Source organism: Periplaneta americana, chromosome 10 (genome assembly GCF_040183065.1).
Source record: "Periplaneta americana isolate PAMFEO1 chromosome 10, P.americana_PAMFEO1_priV1, whole genome shotgun sequence".
Lineage (NCBI taxonomy): Eukaryota > Metazoa > Arthropoda > Insecta > Blattodea > Blattidae > Periplaneta > Periplaneta americana.
In genome coordinates this window covers 85,260,338-85,283,750 of record NC_091126.1, presented here as the reverse complement: position 1 = coordinate 85,283,750, position 23,413 = coordinate 85,260,338, and the positions used below count along the sequence as shown (strand labels likewise).

The window sequence follows — 23,413 nt, the reverse complement described above, 5'->3', positions numbered from 1 at the left end:
ATATGAATTAATGGAGTAACTTACGTGTGCCGGTACTTGTAGTGTAGGCTTACGTAGTTAACAAAGTGGGATGAGGTTAAGCACACCAGAATTGGAAATAAAACGTGATCAATAAATTTTATTGTAACAGACTTTTTCTACGTCTCTAGTAAAGCAACAAATAAAAATAACAAAATTAACAGCTATAATTAAAAACATATCCTTCTAAAAAAAAAAAGTAGGCCTAAGCAATAATAATCCCACCAGAATTGAAAATAAAACGTGATCAATAAATTTCATTAAAACTTAATTTTTCTACGTCTTTAGTAAAATAACATAAAAATAATAACAAAATTAATAGCTACAATTAAAAATATATCCTCTGAAAAAAAAAAAAGTAGACCTAACCTTTATTTCTCTGGAAATTTAGCAGAACTTTAACCGGTATCTAATGCCCTTTCGGTTAGACAAACATTTCATTGTGAAATTTAAGGATATACTGTATTCTAACAGTCACAAAGAACTTCAAAATTAAGAGTTTTGTTTCTGCACAGCATTCTTGTGGAAACCCTGGAACCTTTCTGAATTTTTCGGAAATCGGAAAAGGATAACTCTGGCCTCTTTCCCTTACTGTTGCTACTATTTATAGCACTACAAACGTCTCCTCCTCGTCCCATATTATTATTCCAATTATTATATTTTAGCCATTAACATTTTCATTACAACCAATAACGAACATTTCACAAGCATCAATGTGAAATACGCAACGAGCTAGCACTCGATAGAAATACGACATAGTCCAAAGTCGACCATGGACAGTCTATTGTTTCTAGTTGCTAACCGCTTGGAGCACTTTATCACGAGATTTGGAAGAAGAAGAAAAAAAAAACCCCCGCGATTATTGTATACAGTAGACTGTGGTGATACTATATCATCATCTTTGGTTCCAGCCTGTAAACCATCACGAAAAAGAGCAAGGAACCTACCCTCGAAATCCAGCAAGCTAGCCATCAGAGGAGCCACCAGAGCATCTTACTTCCAGCAAGCAAGCATGCAGGCTAGCCATCAGCGCAGCCACCTTGGAATTTATCATAGAATCAAGCCAGGCTTAACTTTCGCTACTGGCAGTCTACTGTTCTGGATGGATTGACATCTAATAGTGCATGCAATAAAATCTTATTAATAATTGATTAAATGGAATCTTACTCGTGTTAATTGCGTAAGCATGTGCGGCCTACAGCTGTTTCGGTGCTTCTTCACACCATCCTCAGAGCCTACTAGATCTCGGCGTCATCTCGAACTTCGATGCCTGTTGTGTGGGTGCGTTTGATTGTTGAGAAGTGTTGAAACGTGGTGTCAAATAGTGTGTGTGTTCTGAAATTGATCTGTGTGTTGAGAATTTGATCAGGGTGTGTTTTAGTGTGTCCGTATATTTCATATTGTTCTAGTGTGTTGAGTTTTTGGTTTTTGGGTTGTATGTGTAGGATTTCCATGTCTGTATATATGTTATTGTATGTGTGGTTAGCATTAAAGTCTGTGTGATGTATCTTGTCTCACTGTGAAAACGGAGAGAAAGGAGATATGTCTTACTTAGTCTGTATTGTTATGGTGATGGGAGAGTGGAGCGGTGCTGTCCATCCATCCAGTGGCGGAAGGGAGTAGTTGATACATTCTGTAGCGCAAAATAAAATTACAAAATATCTCTCTTCGTACTGTGTAAATCCATCACTGAGCTTGTCTTTCAAGAAATTGAGTTCCGGTAGCCTGTACAATAACAAGGTTTTGAAAGGAATCCTGAAAATTTACAACCCTCCTATAATCTCCACCCTCATTTGAAGGGACTTGGTTTTATTGCTACTGAGACAAGATAAACCTTACCAGGTATAGTTATGTGTTCGGCATATGTGATCTGTGTCTAGTAGGCTATGAGGATGGTATGAAGAAGCACCGAAACAGCTGTAAGCCACACATGCTTACACAATTAACACGAATAAGATCGCCATTTAATCAATTATTTATATTAAAGTGTTAAAAGTAGTGTACGAAAGATTCAACATGGAAAATCTTGTTTTATTTAATCAGTGCATAATTTCCGAAAAAATATTTCGCGTTTCTATAAGGCCTGAGCCCAGCAAGCATAAATGATTTTTAACTCAAGCCACTCAAGCCTGGTCAGGCTCAGGCCTGCAGGCTTGACCCAATCCCATGCAGAGCTCTAGTGGCTAGCGAGCTGTCAGATGTCGAAAGAAACGTTACTTCTACTTTAGCTCAATCATTGAAAACTTTAAATCGTGTGTATACAGTCATGATTTATTGTTCTTGCCAGGTTACAATTATTCACATAAATCTTAATACAATTTCCGTACAGCAGTGTAAAAATTAGTGTAACAGGAACAAAGTTTGTATAAATCTGAATTGCACAAACCTAATTTAATGTAAGAAAATTAACAAAAATGTGTCGACACATACACTTCTGTAACTCAAAGACTAAGGCCAAAACACTTCAGTAGATTCATATCAGATCTGATGTTATTTTATAGATATTGGTGAAATTCTGCAGTGTTAATATTAACATTAATTAACAATACCTATCTACAGTAACTTCAACATATTGCAAATTTTAGCAAATTTGTACTTCTCACGCATTTTGTCACGCATGACAAAATGCATTGAATTCAGTGACGTACTTAGTGATAGTCAAAATTATTTCCGAACATTGCAGCAAGACCATGCCATATACAAGACCTGTATAAACCATACTGCAGACTCACAAAAAATATTTATTCGTGAAAAGTATGGAGCTTAAATTTCTGAAAATTGAATATCTCCAGCTGTAAATATAAATGGATTCACCATAATAGGTGTGCTATCCTTATGGTTAATAATTCTTTCAACACAAAGCTACAGGGAACATTAGTAGGCCTATACAGATTAACACAGAACATACTAGAACATCATTGGAACATAATGTGAGGTAAGAACCTTCAAATCCGGATGCTTCTATAAACACTGTGTACAAAAGAGGTTTTTAAATCCATAGAATTTCTGACTACCAAGAACAATTTTATTACTACGTTACTAGGTCCAAGTGAAACTTACAGCTTAAATACAGACAAAAAAATTTGAAATTTTATCATTTGAACACAAAATATAGCTGCACTTCACAATACTTCTCGTGTGGTTTGGACTTTTAAGTATGCTCATAGGAACAATCAAAATACCTCAGCATTATACCAAATGTTATATCTGAAGGAATGTTAGAACACTATTAACAGAAAATGAATTCTGGTCACAAATTTCTCTCTAATTTAGAAATTCACAAATAAAACAGAAAATTTGAGGTTATAATAGTGTTCTAGTATTACTTTATATACAAAAATGAAACTATGATCAGAAAGAAACTGAAAATTCGTATTCCTGAAGTCTTCAGAGAAATTAAAATTAACACACTGCATCTGGATGAGAAAGTCATTGATCATGAAATGTGAGAATGAGCTTCAAAAGGCTCGAAGAAACAAAACTCTCTACTGTAACATCACTGAACGATAAGATATGCAAGCAGATCAAAATTGAAGAATTGCTTAGAACTACTAGGAGTATATAATCATTCTACTTTAATCTAACACTAGAAATATCATATAAAAAGTCTATAGGTAATGTTTTTTAAAATTTTCAATTGTTTAGTAAGACGTGACAAATTAAAGCTCACTGTACAGACCCAGAAACAAAATTTGAGCCACCTGAATTTTCAATGTTCCAGTTATAACATACTGGAAAATTCAAGTGGCCCAAATTTTGTTTCAGGGTCTGTACAAGACAATTTGTTACCACAAATGGAAAAACTACATAATTACATACCAGTACGAATCACTTTGTACTTCTTGTACTTTTCAACTTGAAAGTACTCTGCATTGAAGTAATATCAGCACCAATTGAAAGTAGAATGAATTTAACAATAGTAATCACTAGTAAATTTAACAATCTTTGTCGCAAATTAAAAAAGTCTACATTGGAATTATATAATTGGTCACGTTCAGCCAGGACAGCACAAAGACAGCAATAACATTGTACATTGAACACCTTGCTCACCTACAGCCCTTTGGCTTTGCTCGCAGTTGCCACTTTTCATAGAAATTTTTTTTCCTCTGCTCTCCCACTTCAACACTCAGCAGACAAACAAGGGTGTGATTCTTTGTAAATACAGCAGACATTGTGGAATCAGTTAGTTCAGTGGTTCAGCCCTCAAAACTGTTACAACTCATCAAAAATTAATAGAGTTAGAGCTATCCCAGCTGAATTTGACCAATATCCTTAAGTACATAAAATTACTAATTTGGGTAAATGTTTATCTCGAACTTAATGTAATATTTAGTCATAGAACTATTCTGCTTGTAATCGACATCAGAACTACGAGATAATGTTAGCAAGGAGGACTGATGCAAAGGTTATTAAAATGATTCCCGATGTTGCAGTAGCCATGCTGCTTGTATTGCAAGCTTCAAGCTTTGGATAATTTGTCTTCAGCTGCGCGCAAACCACAGACTTCAATTCCTTCGTCAACTTTGACTGATCTTCAAGTTTGTACGTCTGTGAAAGAACCAGATATACATGTTGGAACTTAAATAATACCTAAAATGTTGAGAGAGCTTTCATTGCACAGAATAAGCCTACATCTATTTAATGAAAGAGAAAGATGAATAGATCAAATGAATAATAAATAGCAACAAGAGACAGGAGGGACAAAAAATGGGACAAGTAAGAAAGAGGCCGAGGATAAGAGACTTAGACGAGGCAAAAGATAGAGAAAGAAATGAGCGTCAGGATGAAAATGGTCAATAAGACCAAAGAGTTAGCAAAATGATGCACAATGAACATAGGGCAACAGCAATGCCAACATAATTTACTGGGATATGAAAATAAATATTATCATTGAATCACGACTACAAACTAGTAAAAATGACATTTATTTTGGGGGCAGATGTTGAGAAAATGTCATCTATTTCTTTGTAGAAAATGTCATCTATTTCTTTAAACTTTTCAACAATGCTCTTTAACACAGTACCGGTACTGTTAATTCACTTTATGATATTACAGATTATAATGATTGAAATTATACAGTACCGAAAGTAGCTTTGAAAGTCAGGGGAATTAAAAGTGAAAATGCTTTTTTTTTTTTTTTTTTTTTTTTTCTGCAAAAACAGTCTATTTTGGAGGAGCAGCAAGGATATGCAATTTTTATGTTGCATTTTTTTTTTTTTTTTTTTTTTTTTTTTTTTTTTTGGGAAAAGGAAATTGTACCAGAACAATGGAAAGAGTCTCCGTATGTAGATGAAATTATTGGGGATCATCAGTGTGGTTTTAGGCGTAATAGATTGGTTTTAGACGTAATAGATCGACTATTGATCAGATTTTTTCGTATTCGACAGATATTGGAGAAAAAATGGGAGTATAAAGGTACAGTACTTCAGTTATTCATAGATTTCAAAAAGGCATATGACTTAGTGAAGAGAGAAGTTTTATATAACATTCTCATTGAATTAGGTATTCTCAAGAAACTAGTTCGATTAAAATGTGTCTCAATGAAACTTACAGCAGAATCCATATAGGCCAGCATCTGTCTGATGCTTTTCCAATTCACTGCAGGCTAAAGCAAGGAGATGCATTATCACCTTTACTTTTTAACTTTGCTCTAGAATATGCCATTAGGAAAGTTCAGGGTAACAGAGGGGGGGTTTGGAATTGAACAGGTTACATCAGCTTTTTGTCTATGCAAATGACGTTTAATATGTTAGGAGAAAATCCACAAACGATTAGGGGAAAAAACAAAAATTTTACTTGGAGCAAGTAAAGCGATACACTTGGAAGTAAACCCCGAAAAGACTAAGTATATGATTATGTCTCGTGATCAGAATATTGTACGAAATGGAAATATAACGCAGAATAAATATGAGAAATGTGTGTTATTCAGTTGAGAAGCTTTTGTCATCTAATCTGCTGTCAAAAAAAATCTGAAAGAATTTATAAAACTGTTATCCAAGATGTGTAAAACAGTTATATTACCGGTTGTTCTGTATGGTTGTGAAACTTGGACACACATTTTGAGAGAGGGACAGAGATTAAGGGTGTTTGAGAATAAGGTTCTTAGGAAAATATTTGGGGCTAAGCAGGATGAAGTTAAGGAGAATAGAGAAAGTTACACAATACAGAACTGCACGCATTGTATTCTTCACCTGACATAATTAGAAACATTAAATCCAGATGCTTGAGATGGGCAGGACATGTAGCACTTATGGGCGAATCCAGAAATGCTTATAGTGTGTTAGCTGGGAGGCTAGAGGGAAGAAGACCTTTGGGGAGGCCGAGACGTAGATGAGAGGATAATATTAAAGTGGATTTAAGGGAGGTAGAATATGATGATAGAGACTGGATTAATCTTGCACAGGATAGGGACCAATGACAGGCTTTTGTGAGGGCGGCAATGAACCTCCTGGTTTTTTAAAAGCCATTTGTAAGTAAGTTTCTTTTTTTCCCCATTACCTGCCATTTTTGTTCTGCAATTATTATTTTTTAATTATTTTTGGGGTCATTAAAAATAATTTTCTCCAATTCTCATTGATTTTTATAGTATTTTTAAAAATGTAGTTTCCCCTCCCCCCAGCAATTTTACATACAAATCACTGTTGCTGCTTTCCATCACTTAATATTTTACTTTGCTAAGAAAACTGACCTTCAGTCGATTGTCATAGTGATTCGATAAGCTGATAAAGAATGTGGCAAGGATAGATTTTACTTAGAAGAGTTCACTGTACCCATTACTATCAGTCAGTTCTTGACTTTCAAGCACGTGAAAACCTAGCAATGGAAGTTGTTTAATTATATTATCCTTTATGAAGACGAGAAACAAGAGGGCGAATGAGTGAGGGAGAATAGTGGAAAAAGAAACTGGTTTAAAAATTTTAACTTCTGATCAGTACTGATATGAAGAGGGGAAAAAAAAAAACTGCTTAGGACGTTCTTCTTAACTGCAGAATGTAATTGCAATGGGCTAAAATAATGTAGTATTGAAGGTTCCAATAATTATTTCCTTTTGAATATAAACTGATCAACTTTTGCATAAATGCATGTACAACACATCATTGCCACACATGTGATACATTAATGTTTCTGTTGACGTAAATTTTTTGACGAGCCATTTTAAATTCTTGAAATAAAAAAGTAACATTTTTTCCATTTCATTTTTCCATTTATAGTTTTCTGTCCAAGGGTAGGTCCTTCACTTCCAACATTTCTCCAATCTACTCTATTTTTCCCCCACCCTCTCTCTAGTCACCACATACAATTCATATATCATAATGTTGTCTATGATCTGATATTCTTATTTTGTTTGTGAATTTGTATTAATTGAGAATTGTTTTTAATAGAAGCAAAACAAAAAAACAAAGTAATTCTGATTTATTTTAAAAACTATCCCCTCGTTTATGTTTATTACCTGTCTCCTGCCTTTAATTTATTAAATTTTAAGGTCAGTTTTTTTAAATAATCTATGGCATTTTTATGTTAATATAAGGACATTCTACTGATCATATTCAGCTACTTTTAGGCCATCAACATCCGCCCCTATTTATTTTCAAATATTGGATTGCAGTCTTGTGAAAGTAAAATGTCTCTTTCAGGTTACTTGACTCAAGCGGGCCCTATGCCACAACACTTCGATGTCAAAATGAAACAACTCTCCTACCCCTTAATAATCAAGATAACTCACCATATTCACAGCTACTGCTGGGACACTACTCAGCGGTGGTGACAGTTTGGCAGTTTTGTTGCCCATTTCTGACAGTAAACTCAGGCCTTCTGCATTAACACACCTCTTGATCTTCTCCACATCTAATGGGAATTTCCCTGTCTTTCCACACTAGAGAGAATATGATACATTAACAAACAGTAGTTTTCTGCAAATTAAGTAGTTGTTTACAAAGTTTAAACACAAGTTAATAATACAAGAGAATGGCCATACTGAAGTGGCTAGATACTACTAAACAATTTTCAAATAATTTTATAATTATGGACTGCAATTGTTTTCACACTGAGTCTTGAGAAAACAGTAGGCTTATACAAATGTTAGTGATTTTATTTTAAAAATTTTAACTTACAGGTTCCAGAGGAAATGAGTCATTGCTGGTTAACTTTGTGTCTACAGTGGTCATGAGGCAACCCACATACGCTATCCTATCGTCAGGAACACTGAAGTGTTTTACGGCACATGCATGAACTATGTTGCCATAGCATTCCTTCGGACCATGATGACAAGTGAACTGGAACTGGTTGTCACTGTACCACTGTAAAGTAAAGTCAGTTTATCTCTCAGCAAATTTAATATAATTTTTCTGTAACTTTTGTTGTTTCCCTAGAAAAAAAATATATATATTATCTGTGAGTCTACAGTTTTTGGAAATGATAACAGACCGTCATTATTTGATTTGGTCCACCACATACATTGCAACTGTGGTGATATTCTTGTTTACAAATCAGGGTACTCTGTTCTCTGTTGTGGTGATGTTAGCCTGTATTAGACGAAAAGTCATCGACAATGACGTTGTCTTTACTCGAACAATAAACATTAGACTATTATGCATCCTAAAAACATGGTATTTTAGAAATTAAAAACAAAACAAAATAGAAAAAAAAAAAATACACATCAAGTTAAGTAGACAGAGATGTAGGCTATACAATTTTATACTCTGTATAGTACAGTTTATTTATCAACACTTTTATCAAATACAGTGAAACCTGCCTTTGCGTTCACTTCATTTAAACGACCACCTGGCCAAAAGGCCAATTTTCTCTGGAACCAATTGGATTTTCCATAAGATCAATACAAATTCTCTCTTTATTTAGTGGCCACCTAACGCGCCAACCAGCGGCCGGGGTCTATTTGGATTGGAACCTGACTATAACAGTCACTGTCCAACAAAAAATCTTTTCACCGATACTGTCTGACCTATTTTTTCGACGGTTAGAGGACAGGAAGCAATATCGCGAGGACAATAGCTAAGTGTACAACAGTACACCCTCCATACCTTGGGGTTAGTTGGTTACTGTTTTATGACTATTATGTCACTACTTCCCACTCCAACTCTGCACAGCTATAAATTCTTACTCGTTTTTAAAGGATTGAAACACGGACTTTATTTTATCGAAAATGTCACAGTATGTTTTAGGTCAGTAGTTAATCATTCGAATTTTTTTTAAAATTTTTTTCTATTTCTATCTTTCTCTATTTGGACCAGCTTTTACGAATTTTTCTTCTTTTCATTCAGTTGATTCAGAGGAACTATGAGGTTAGTTTTAGGGAAAAATCATGTCTAACAATAAATCTAGAGTGGTGTGAAGTTTAGAGGTGAGACAAAAAATGATTGAAGAAAGTGAGAAGGAAACATCTGCGAGAAAAATTGCAGAAATATTCAATTGTGGAAGGACACAAATAAATGGTGTAATTAAGAATAAAGAAGAAATATTAAAAGAATGGGAGAAAAATATGCCAAAAAATGAATCTGTGTTTTATAATGTGAATGATTTCGTTTATGAATGGTTCAAATGTGCGAGGGCGAAGAAATTGCCAGTAAGTGGGCCTAGGATTCAAGAGAAAGCTCTTGAAATTGCCAAAGAACTCAATGTAAGCAATTCTGTTGCTAGTAATGGGTGGTTAGAGTGCTTTAGAAAACGGCATAACATTGCATTTCGTTCCGTGTCTGGTGAAGCAGGTGCCATTGCAACCAATGTTACTGAAGAATGAAGAAAATAGACTGCCTTCAATTCTTGCGGAATATGAACTCAGAGACATTTACAATGTTGACGAAACAGGTTTTTTTTTCAGGGCCCTCCCTAACGAAACTAAGTTTTAAGAAAAAAAAGTGTATAAAGGGGGAAAGTTGCAAAAGACAGAATAACCCTGCTCTTTTGTTGTAATGCTGTAGGAGAAAAAGAACCCCTCTTAATGATAGGGTAATCACTGAAACAGAGATGTTTGAAAAATGTTGACTTGGGCTTACTGGGGGTGAAGTGGACTGCCAACAATAAAGCTTGGATGACATAATCACTCTTTGAGAATTAGCTATGCGATTTAAATTCCAAGATTAAACAACAAAATCGCAATGTGATCCGTGAAATTGGTATTTCTTCCCCCAAAAACATCACACCTCCAGCCCCTTGATCAGGGTATTATCCAGTCATTTAAACTGAGGTATCGCAAGCGAGTTTTGAAAAGGCTAGTTGCAGGAATGGAAGAGGCTGACATTAATATGCACGATTGTTGTACGCTTACAGTACTAAAAAGTCAATGAAATTCAGTATTTTCATGCTGTTTCATAAAAAATCGCAACCTTAATCAAGCGGCCACCTGATAAAACGGCCATTTTACAAGGTCACTTCAGATGGCCGCTTTAGACAGGTTTCACTGTACTAGATTTATTTAACATCGATGAATTGGCGATAGCCATATTGTATTTGGCGAGATAAGACAAAGGATTTACCAGGTGACTATCTGATATTTACCATATAGTTGGAAAAACCTCGAGGAGGAGGAGGAGGAGGAGGGGGAGGGGGAGGGGGAGGGGGAGGAGGAGGGGGCGGAAACAAAGTAATCAACTCACGTAGATATCGAACTTCCATCTGAACGCAACTTGGGATCAACAAGCAAACCCACCTACCAGCCAAGACATGCAGGTGGCCTGACCTGTCTTATTCAAGCCCATCCCACTCTTAATTGTTCCAATAATTATTCTCTTCATTTATTTTGCTCATGACTAAGCCTCTGAGATGTACTTAAAAAGACAAGCTATTGGATGAATAGTATAGAGCAGGACAAGTTTCACGGCTCTTAGCTGGTTGGCCGGCAGGCTATGCGCACAGAGGTGGGGGACTCAAGGCCACGCGAGGCTTCAATGACAATGTAACTCTTGCAAACGTGGCAAGTATTTGTTAGGTGACGCAATACAGTGCATATTAAGTGAAATGGCTGAATTCAGGTACCAGTATTCTGTTCTCCAAAAAGTGTTTACTTATGATTCATAGGTCCGTACAGATTCTGAGAGTGACGTAAGGAGATTATTTGAAGAGAGATTTCCGGATATTCAAGTTCCAGGTCGAACTACGATTCATATATTACTAAATAAATTACGTGAAACAGAAAGCCTTCTTGATAAGAAACATAATAAACCACGTACAGTACGCACAGAAGGAACTCTAGATAACATTGGACATGCTCTGGAAAGGTCTCCTAGGAAATCACTTCGACGTCTTTCTCAGCAAATGGAAATTTCCTATGGCTTTGTTCGAACGGCTACAAAGTTAATGTAAGAACTTTTATTTTTAAGTGTTTGTTTGTTGAGAAATAACTTACGCGACAAACCATAGTGCATATTTACTGGCTTGATAATGTGAGTATTTTTATTTTTAAGTGTTTATTTTATGTTTCTTTGTTACAAATAACTTACGCGACAAACCGTAATGTGTATTTACTGCGAAACCTGTTCTGCTTTATACTATTCACCCAGTACTACATTTAAGGCCTTGGTTTTGCAGTAATTTTCCTATTAATATGAAGTATATTCAATATAAATTATCACAAATTTATATTAAAACACTCACCTGTGAAGATTTTCCAAAGGGAATCAAATCAATATTCAAGTAGTTCCCAAGCTCTTTGTTCACAGGCAATAGTTGATCCTTGAAGAAGGCGATGCTGTCAGGACAAAGCGACTCGTAATAAATGGACAGCTTGATGTCAGAAGAACTCTGCATCTGATTATGGTCTGTGCCGGAGGTGTCGTGATCATGATGTTCATGGCCATTATGAGCCTGAAAATAGAACTCAACATTAGCTTTCACCTCCCAGAACAGAAGTTAATTTCAAATCCCAGAATGTACTAGACAGCAGATGGTATTTTAGTTAACAGCACCTAATGCTGCGACTAACAAATAAGAAAATACCACGAACAATAGTAATCTGAGATTTAAAAGTTTTCTTTGGCAAGAACAGTAGGCAATAATGTGAAACACGCCAGCATTCAAAATAATCACATGATTGTACTCTTCAACAGATCATAGTATGCCTTACACATGAAGGAAATCTTCGTAGTGAAAAGAATATTAAACTATTATTCGATCTGAGGAACGTAACTGTTAACATATGAATAGCTTTATTTTATACACATACACAAATAACAGTAATTATACAGCAGATGCACCCTGAACAAACAATGCACACCTACAAACAGTGCATGGTACTATTAGTTAATGCAGTTAAATAACTATTTATACACCTCCAAGATAAACTAATTTAGTATTATATTAGGCCTACACACTTTGCACATGCAAGTGTGTATAGAAATAAACCTAAACATATACAGCACTTGATAAAAGCAAAGAAGTAAGAAATACATAAAAGTTCGGGAAGTTTTGTGCCTCTTCGCACTTAAACATTCCCTGCAAAAAGTTTGTTAGTGTTAGTGCTTTAAATTAATTGACTCCACAGGTGGACTACTGCAAGGCTACTTTGCACGCGGGTACACATTACATTGTCCTCCTCAGTGCAATTTGCAGCACTTTTATTGTTGTACTTCATACGTTCACAGACAAGGTTCTTCAAGTGTTGCAGTGCGTTTATCTGATCATTCACGTCGTATATCTGAAAGAAAACAAAGAACACGGACTACAGTACTTGGTATGAATTATATACAGTAAATGCATAATTGTCAAGAAATGATAGTAAGGAAGAGAGGACGGCCTAGAAAGCCATGGAAACGATCAATAGAGGAGGAAGTAGAGAGATGTGGGAAAAGCTGGAAAGAGGTGAAATGGATGGCTGGCGACAGAGTATGCTGGAGGAACTTTACTGTTGCCCTATGTTCCACGTAGGAACAACAGGATATAAGTCAAGTCAAGAAATGATAGAGCACTCTAAATAATAAATGCATAATTGTCAAGAAATGATAATGCAGTCTCAATAATACTGCAAGTATTATTTTAATCTCCTATGTATCAAGCCATCTAAGAACAATACACACACAGTTCGAGCATTAGGTATCAATTCTCATCTCCATCATATTCGCCAGACTATTTACCTTTATTGATATTAGAGGAGAAAAATTCGCTCTGGCACTGGGAATCGAACCCGTGTCCTTGGTTCTATGTACCAAGCACTACGCCGAAGTTCAATCAACAGCACTGGATCGAATCCCTCGCCTCCAGTGTTTTTCCCTTTGCGGCCGGACTCCTAGTTCGACATGTATGTTGACATTTATTAAATCAACTGCCATTATACAAGGAACGCACTCAATTGAGTGACTTGGTGGCCGGGATTCCACAGTAATATACACTGTTGGGCGAAGAATCCCCGGCACCCGAGCGAATTTTTCTCCTCTACTATCAATTGTTACCGTAACATATATTCTGTAGGACCAAAATCTTGATCTCTACGTATTTACCCTTATGCCAAAAGGCATCTCCATTTAAGGGGATTCAACCTCAAAGTGAATAAGTAATCTTAAATTCCCTAACTTATCAACCTGCCACACTATTAAAAAAAAAAACCGCTCGACAAAGTTCACTTCGGGCAGTGCCTGGTTCACACGACTAGGATAAGAATGTTTATTTTTCACCTAATGTACTCCTTGAATATATCTTCATTATAGATTATTAGTAACAACCTATAAACAGAGAGAAAAAGAAACAAACAATAACCTATAAATAGACAAAAAAAAAAAAAGAAAAACAAGAGAAAGGAAAAATAGAGGGAAGTCTTGCATAAAAAAAAAAAATTCCTTCGCGTGTAAACCTGAGCTCTCACAGAATCAACCGAAGTCTAATGGCTGGTTTGTCCAAGTATTGTTAGAACACTTAACGACTGTTAAACCTTCAACAGTTTGTTAAATACAGTTTTTCCATTTGTTCAACACCAGTTTCGCTTAACAGATTCTTAACCGATTGTTAACTTTAAATGTAGGATTTCAGGCCGTTAACTCAATTAACAAACAGTTAAACATGGCAGATAACACCACAGCTGTTCAGAAAAAAAGTTGTGAAATAACATGTTATGTTTCTCTTTGAGGAATGTTTAGAGTAAGGGCCGGTATCACCAAGCTTCAGTAAATCAGTCCAAATGAAACATTAACTAATACTGAACATTAAAATATTTACACGAGTACGTTCATATGTGCGCTCTCCCCCTAAGCTTCAAGCCAAGCTGCTATATGTGCCTCGTCGCGCTGGTAACGTCATGACTCTTCGATAGAGTAGTCAGTAGCGAGTTGGGTTGCCACCCCAGGGGCCCGTGTTCGATTCTTGGCGATAACTCTTTTTTTTTTTTTTAACGTAACTAATTTTTATACATGTTGCCTTTCTTCTTTTTTTTAATTTTGTGTACTGGAACGAATTATTTCGCAACTCTGGCTCCACAGGAGAATTTAAAAAACTCTTGGGAGATCAATTTTCTTCCCGAAATGAAACAAAGATAAACAAACAAATTAAAGAAAAATAAAATAAATACACATCTGGATCTAATACTTCATCCACATGCCATTGGCGTATATTACTGCCTGGCATTTTCGGGGCATTGAGTCCACCAGATCGCGGAAATAGTTCTGGTCCTTAGCGAAATCTTTCCAGGTAGCCAGAACTTGATCCCAGAACTGATCTGGATTTTGAGGTGGGATGTCTCGATATTCGTCAATCTTACTCTTTTTCATACTTTTCCGTGAACCGTCTTTGAACGTTTATGGCGGTGTGCGCGGGGTGATTATCCTGCTGGAAAATTAAATTTCCATCGGAAAGAAAACGATTATAAATTCCAAGAATCCAGCTCCTTCGCTTCTGTTTTAAAGCCAGTGTAAACATATCTTATCGCTAGCTATAATATAATTGTAATAAATGAAAGTTAATATACCAATTAAGTCTTGTTATGTTTGAATTCACATTATGTGTTAATTTACTAATATTTCTTAGGTACCGGTATGTAGTTATAATAATCACTTTCATGTCTTAAAATAAAACTAAGTTGTATGTTACCTAGTTGACTAGTTTCAGCTTTGTCTCAGCCTTTTTTATGATATTCTAACCTATGATCAGTTTCTTCTAAAATTTTTAGTACCGGTACCACGATCTTCGTGACGCGGTATTTTTTTGTGAATTTTTGTGTCATTCAAATTTTCAAAATGATCGGTTTTTAAATGGTCAACATTATCTCCATTTGACTCTTAATTTTCCAGCAGTTCCACAAATAACAATTCTGCGTTGAAACGTTCCGCCATTTTATATTGCAACTAATGAATGATTAAAAATTTAAAGACGGAAATTTCTATCACTAAATTTAATGATAGTTTTACTGGTTCGTTACGCTAAAGATGCTTGGTGAGATATAAAAATGATTTAATGAACCAGTAAATAAATTAATGAATCATTAAAACCTTAATGAAGCTTTGCGAGATCGGCCATAAGACTGGTAATATATAATTTGAAAGATATTTTGGAATATTAATATAGGGAAGATAATATTTATAAGTCAACTGATTATCATACTGATGCTTATTTCGATGCTGAGCTATTATTCATTTAATATTGAGAAAATGTGCGATCTCAACGTGGCAAGAAATTGAAGTCAGATTTGAATATCCTACAAACAGAAATAGGCCACTTGTTCCAATTCACCAGCTACTATTAACTCTAGATTCTATGTTACTGGCTCTTCAACTATAGCCGATGTCAATAGTACTTCAAAATATGCAGTGAGTAAATAATAAAATGTTTCAGCAGCAATTGCTTCTTTAGGACGAAATTACATATAATTTATACATGGACCTGAATTAGAGAATTTTATATGATACGAAATTCTCCTCGGGGTTTTGTGTACAGTTGACTACACACATTCGTGTAATTATTCTCACCTGGTGGTCATAATGCCGAGATTTTTCTAAACAGAAATTCATATTTAGCATTATAAAATATAACCATACTTATAATAATTATTATTATTCAATAGTAGTCAATGTAACTTTCATTTATCAACTCTCTGTACTGTATGAATCATGGCTACTGTAACAGGTCACGATTTTACACATGTTTCATGACTTACTCTGCAGTACAGAATTTAAATAATAATATCAGCCAATAAGAAGTTGTCTTATATATGCAAAATCATTACCAACTGCTGTTGAGTAGTTAGAATAGCATTAACAACAGTTAAAGTTAAGTGTTGGTTATTTTAAACAAAATTATGTTGGAAAAATGAAAAACATCTTAACAAAACGTTTAAAATAAACCAGCTGTTAATTTAACATTTGTTAAGCCAAATTAAACATTACTTGGAAAAACTGGCCAGGAGTCTTCTGAAGGGGACTTAACAGCCAGTCATTTTTTTTGGTCAAGACTGTACTTAGTAATATTCCAGGTCTCAAGAGAACGTAACATTTCGTGACTAATTATGTGTATTTGGTATTCTAGAGAGTATAATCAACCCACTCAAATATGAATTTGCAAGTGAATAAATTATTTGTGAAAATGAACTTCATATCTCTGAAACTGCTAAATGTGTGATGCAAATAATCACCACCTTTTACATAGGAATAAAATACACCAATATTATTATTATAATACCAGTACTGTCAAATTAAGAAGTTAACAGTATAGTGTCCACATCTGTGGAGTAATGGTCAGCGCGTCTGGCCGCAAAACCAGGTGGCCCGGGTTCGAATCCCAGTCGGGACAAGTTACCTGGTTGAGGTTTTTTCCTGGGTTTTCCCTCAACCCAATACGAGCAAATGCTGGGTAACTTTCGGTGTTGGACCCCGGACTCATTTCACTGCCATTATCACCTTCATTTCATTCAGACGCTAAATAACCTAGATGTTTATACAGCATCGTAAAACAACCCAATAAAAAAAAAAAACAGTATAGTAGCATACCGGTACTAATTAAATCTTATAGTCTCTTTCTTCTATTGACAACTAATATAAATTTAATACACAGTACAACAAAATTTAAAATGTACGCAAGTATAAACTACATCCACATTCAATTATAAGTAAGGTTACAATTATTTCCATTGCATTCCATCACACAGAACTATTTGTACTCTTGATGGGAAAAGAGGGGGGGGGGAGAGAATAACCATTTCGAACCAATAGTGACTGCAGTAGGCCATTAATACCGTAATATAGAACCAATGTTTAACAACTTAATTTGAAGTTACAATCAAAATACAGAACCATGTTGGATACAAATTAATCTTAGAATTTACTCCATAACAGGTACCAACATACTTTCATTTTTCTGCTATTTGGATTATAGTATTTCCAGAATGTGCAGTCTGAAATTTTGCAATTAAGTAGGTCAGGAAATAAAACTTACCTTGTTCACAACAATAGATGGTACATCCCTCAGTGAAGGAGTCAAACTCTCTGTTCTATTTCCCAAAGTTGACAACAACTGTGGTCCTTTGGTTCCAATACATTTGTTCAATGATTTCAGTTCGAGATCCAGTGAATTTCCACACTGAAAGGAAGAACGAAATTATTTTTCAATGCATGCAACACTACATGGATTTTAATGTACAATAAACAAATACATACATCAATGAAGTTCTGGCCCAAAGCAAGATATTACCTAAACTATTCTTAAGAAATCACGTAACTCACGGTAAAAAACAGAGACTACAATAGTTATTTGGTAATACTAATATGAAACTGACGATATATTTGAAGATCAGCTTTCTAGATTGAGTCTAATGTATGGGCAACACTTTTTAACACTTACGAGATTTCGCATCGAATATTAGTAAACATTTCATTCTCCATGCAAAATTGTGTACAATTGATCGTTATCTACCCAAGAGCTTTCAATTATAAAATACACGAATCACCCTTTAAGCATACCACAGCTAAATGAACACCACAGTTGAAGCAGCAAGGTGGCATTTAAACCTGCTGGTTTCCCTAAACATCTTCTGCAATTTAAAATTCATACAGACAGAAATAGTAGTATATATCAATTTAATATTTTTTTGCGTTAGACATTTTAAGTATACAGTATTTCAAAAGTCAGTTCAAACATTAAACTGCTATAAATATTTTAATATTTGAGATGGGGAGGGGGAGATCACAGTGTTGGGCAAACAACAGAGTTTACAAAACATTGGAAGATGTCTGCCTCTCTCTTATTCAATGTACAGCATTCTGTCTGCGACACCATGCACAACATTTGGCAGATGTCTTGGAATATTGGCAATTTCTTGCGAGATGGCATTTTTAAGTTGCAGTAGAGTTGTTGGATATGTCAGGAAAACTCCTGCTTTAAGGTAACCTCACAACCAAAAATCGGCCGGATTGAAATCTGGAGATCACGGAGGCCACATTGTTGGAAAGTGACTACTGATGACTGGTCAGAAAACGAACCTCAATTACGCGTGCTACCTCCACCATTAATTTTTAGTAGGTTATTTTACGATGCTCTATCAACATCTCAGGTTATTTAGCATCTGAATGAGATGGTGATAATGCTGGTGAAATGAATCCGGGGTCCAGCACCGAAAGTTACCCAACATTTTCTCATATTGGGTTGAGGGAAAACCCCGACGAAAACCTCAACCAGGTAACTTGCCCCAACCGGGAATCGAACCCAGACCACTTGGTTTCCCGGCCAGACGCGCTAACCGTTACTCCACTGGTGAACAATAATGGAATAAGACAGACTGTTATAGTAAATTACAGTAAACGGGGAGCACTACTACAGCATGTTACAGAACTTTGTCATCCCTAGACTGAGGAATCACGATATGGAAAACGTAATCTTCATGCAAGATGGCTCTCCACCCCACATCTTTATCCCTGCAAAACAATTAATTACGCAGATGTTTGGCGATCGTGTCATCAGTAGGCACTTTCCAACAATGTGGCCTCCACGATCTCCAGATTTTAATCCGGCCGACTTTTGGTTGTGGGGTTACCTTAAAGAAAGAGTTTTCCTGACACATCCAACAACCCTACTGCAACTGAAAGATCTCCCAAAAAATTGCCAATATTCCAAAGACATTACCTGCAAAATGCTGTACGTTGAACAAGAGAACGGCGGACATCTTCCCAATGTTTTGTAAACCCCGTTGTTTGCCCAACACTGAAGTTTTTGTTTTCTCCCTATCTCAAATATTATAATATTTATAGCACTTTGTTTGAACTGACTTTTGAAATACCCTATACATCAGCATGAATCCTGATATTTAGGTTGCTTCGATATTTCATTTCTGTGATGCAGTTCTGTAACCATTTATGTCATGACTAAGTCAAGCAGTGCTTAATATAAAATCAGAAGTTCATAGCATCAGACCAAGCCAAGGACTAACAAGGTTTCCTCCCAAAACTGAAGATTCCACATCGTACATGTAAGACATATTATAAGTAAAAGAACCTTCTTTCGTCATATCCGCCGACATTCTAATATCGGAAAGTAATAAACTGCACCTTCTCAGAGATGCTTTCACATTAGAAATAAAATTCTTTAAATGGCCAGACTTACAGTCCAACTATGCCTACATCATCATATCTAGAGAATTAATATCCAAAGAGTTAAATGAAGTAATTTCTTGTTCAATCATCCAACCCAGAAAGAAATTAACCTTAACCTTCACAAGAATATTTACTGTACAATCCTACGAAACAAATGACAATGAAACATCTCTTAAATTTCTTACAATTGTAAATACATTACTACAAAATCGTTCCTTGATCTAGCAAGTCAGTATGCCTGTCCCACCCTTCACATTAAATTCAAACCATACTACGCCATACCATACCTACTACAAAAAGACATAACTCTATGCTTTAGAGATTGGTAAAAAATATTTTACTTACATTTTCCACAGGATACAATTCATTCGTAAGATTTGTGGTAGTGTTGACCTCAGACATCAGGCAGAAAATAAACGGAACGTAATCCTCAATGTGACTGAATTCCTCAAAAGCACAGGCGTGCACAATTTCGGCGTAACATTCAACTTCTCCATGTGTGCATTCAAAATGGAATGTTTCGTTGACATAGCTCTGTGAAAGTGGAGAAAGAGTTTAGTATCACATTATTCACAATGTGTGTAACGAAATGGTGTTGAAATGAAAAATTAAGGACACAGTACTGCACAAGATGTAACAAAAATCTGCTTTATGATTAGACAATTCAACAGAAGTCTCGTGCGCTTAGAAACAGATCAGGTTTTTAGTATTTTTAATCAATTATTCCTGTGCAAATCTTACTTCCTTTAACTAACATACATACAAACATACTATAGTAGGTCCTATCTTACTCTGAAGCTGAATAAGATGAATTTTGTTTTCTACATTTAATATGAAGCATTTCTTTACTAACCTCATGTGTAAATTTTATGGTTTTTAAGTAGATTAAGCTATGTAATTGCATTTTACATGAAGTAGGTCTTCGTATATAACAATTTTCTTAAACAAGAATACAAATATTCAAATTCACTTGAATATTAGCATTTAAGAGCGTCACATTTGCTACTTCGCATATACCTAACAGGCCTGCAGTTCCTATAAGGAATTTCTATCAATATCATTGCCAAATAATACTCACGGCATACAGCCACTGACTGAGAAATAATAGTAGCTGAAAAACCGTTTACAATTATTATCCTGACGAGACCAATCCAGCATGGTCCTGTGTGGTACATTTGTAACTTTCAACTATAGAACATTTTCTAAAGAAATTTTGTTACGCAAGCAGAAAAAAAATATATTTCTTCATTTCCTCGAAAAATGCTTCATTTGTGTAATAACATACAAAATGAATAGATTATAAATGCATTTAGAGTGTGATGGAAAATCTGGCATCGCTGCACTTAAGGGTTACTCAGCATGTCTGAGTATCTGCATTCTTACGTTGCACCTCAGCATTAGCGAGTCATATGCCAGTTTTTCAAAGAATTCTAAAAGTGAAGTAAATTAAGGACAATGCCAAAATGTACTAATCATGAGTACCTAGATATGGTTTAATTTATGGGGAACCAAGGCAATTACTATGAATCAATAAGATAAGATTTCCTAACAGAAGACTGCCAAATCCGAGAACTTTTGTTGCTGTGACACGAGTCTAGAAACTGAATGTGTGATACCAGCCTGTAGAAATCTAGGGCTGTGATTACTAGCCTACCTTTATGTGTTTTAAAGTTTATTTTATTTTCTTATTTGTTCTGCACAGAATTGATTACTATCAAAGTTGAAGTGCAATTTCTTTTTATTTCTTGCAATGTAATTCAGCTGAAAGTATGGATATGTTAATAAATTGTATTTATTATTTGTTATTTACAAAATCTTAGTAAAATATGTCTACTGACTGGGGACTGACCATTAAGGGACTGGAGAAGAAATTGCCAACAAATGGGTATACCAGTTCAAAAAACACATATTTGCAATGAATTTTGCAAACAAAGTATTATTAGCTCAAGATCACTATATATGGAATACATGGCAAGAAAACTAAAAGAATATGAAAAATGTGGACTTCCCATAATTATAGGGAAAACTAAATATTTATGTGTAAGAGAAGAAAATGAAAATTTAAAGTTTGATAATGGAGAAGAATTAAAACTATATATTGATTGCACTTATTTAGGCACGAAGGCCATTCAGGAGATAATACAGTGGGAATTAAAAACAGAATTTCAGAAACAAAACAAGCAATAAATGCTCTAAATTTTATTTGGTGGAGCAAAAAATATTATAAAAAAAATAGAAAATTACAAATAGGCTATATTAAAACGCAGTACAAAGTATCCTACAAATATATTAAACCACAGTACAAAGTATCCTAACACATGGTACTGAAGTTCGGTAAATTCCAACTAGGGAAACAAAAAGGATTTAAAGTACAGAAATGAATGTTCTAAAATCATCTGGGGGGGGGGGGAATAATAATAATAATAATAATAATAATAATAATAATAAACGAATAAAAGAAACTATGGGAGTGCCAATGGATGACGTTTGGTTTCCGGAAGACAGACAACTGTTACGACACCAGAATGTTTTATTTAAACCACAGAAAACCAGGTTGAAATTGTACAACACACTAGCTCTCCTCACCCTCTTGTACGGCAGTGAAAATTGGACCACCAGAGCAGCAGATGCATCAAGAATAAGAGCAGCACAAGTGAAATGCATGCAAAAAAAACTTCCAGTTACATTTGGATGGACTATAGGACTAATGCAGAGATTGCAGAAGAATTAAAAATAGTTCCAGTATTACAAAAAATTGAAATTCTAAACAAAATGGATTCAACACGTAAACAGAATGGCAAGAAACAGACTACCCAAAATTTTTGAAGAACTATGTCCTAAGAGGAAGGAGAAGTCAAGGAAGACCTAGGAAAAGACTTTTGGACAGTGAGACCTGAACAGGTCAACAAATGACCTAATTCCATGACAGATAGACGATTATATTTTTATTGCATTTCACTTACAATACTACACTCACCTGATTGGCTTTACCAAAAGGCACAAGCTCCAGGTCAATGTACTCTGCAAGTGCCTCATATGTGGGTTTCAACTGTTCTTTGAAAAATTTCAGGCTGGAAGGGCACAATGGTTCATAAAATACAGACAGACGCAATTTCTCAAAATCTGTGTTGTCCTGAATCCTGTACTCATTAGTTGATGGTTCATAGGCCTAGAAACATGAATATAATCAGTTAAATTGACAATAATAAAATTGTAACTTGTTGAAAATCTTAAGTAGGTTATGAAACACTTCAATATTACAATGAAATTAAGAAAATACAAATATTCAAGAATGAAATAAAAATTTGCCAATAGAAAAAATTATTGCTACTGGTACACTAATTCCAGTAACATAAAAATTTAATGAAAATATTTTTATATGTAGGCTAGTTTGAAAGCGGTAAAAAAAAAAAACTTTTTTTTATGCACCAGACAGAAGAGAGAACAGAGTTATTTTAGAATTCAAAATAAAATGTGGAACAATTTAATCTTTGCGACATTTTACCTTTAACTAATGAATGCCATTAATACATAAATTGATCTTTACAATATGAAGCTTATATTCCAAGATGAAAAGCCAGAAGTGAACCAGAATCAATGAAAAGCTATTCTGGCATCAGTGCGACAAAGCATTCAGACACAAGCTTGACATTTCAACAAGCACTTTATATACATGCAAATATAAGTATAACCTCTATACAGGGTTGTTTGCGATCTGATCTCATGTGCATCAGGAATATCACAGTCAGCTGAATTGCTGTGAGAGGTGACAGACCAGTAGTGAGTGCACAGTGTATCACAGTAGCAATGCCCAAGAAAATAGAGCCTTTTTGGGAGGGGTACATAACAACCCTTTCAGATGCCAAGTAAAGTTACGTGAAAAG

The 23,413-nt window shown here is 35.1% G+C and overlaps 1 protein-coding gene across 3 annotated transcripts in view; it reads right to left on the bottom strand.

Moving 5' to 3' along the window:
- Window positions 1-2,268: 2,268 nt before the first annotated feature.
- The window catches only part of LOC138707849 (uncharacterized), a 66,983-nt gene continuing 45,838 nt past the window's right edge, over window positions 2,269-23,413 (bottom strand). For all 3 annotated transcript variants that reach the window (XM_069837827.1, XM_069837828.1, XM_069837829.1), the window contains exons 2-9: window positions 22,507-22,698; window positions 19,875-20,063; window positions 17,380-17,523; window positions 12,554-12,664; window positions 11,626-11,835; window positions 8,130-8,315; window positions 7,742-7,891; window positions 2,269-4,566 (exon numbers count right to left, since the gene is read on the bottom strand). In XM_069837827.1, coding sequence (XP_069693928.1) covers window positions 4,387-4,566; window positions 7,742-7,891; window positions 8,130-8,315; window positions 11,626-11,835; window positions 12,554-12,664; window positions 17,380-17,523; window positions 19,875-20,063; window positions 22,507-22,698 — 1,362 coding nt within the window. In that variant the 3' untranslated portion in view covers window positions 2,269-4,386. The remainder of the gene's footprint in view (window positions 4,567-7,741; window positions 7,892-8,129; window positions 8,316-11,625; window positions 11,836-12,553; window positions 12,665-17,379; window positions 17,524-19,874; window positions 20,064-22,506; window positions 22,699-23,413) is intronic.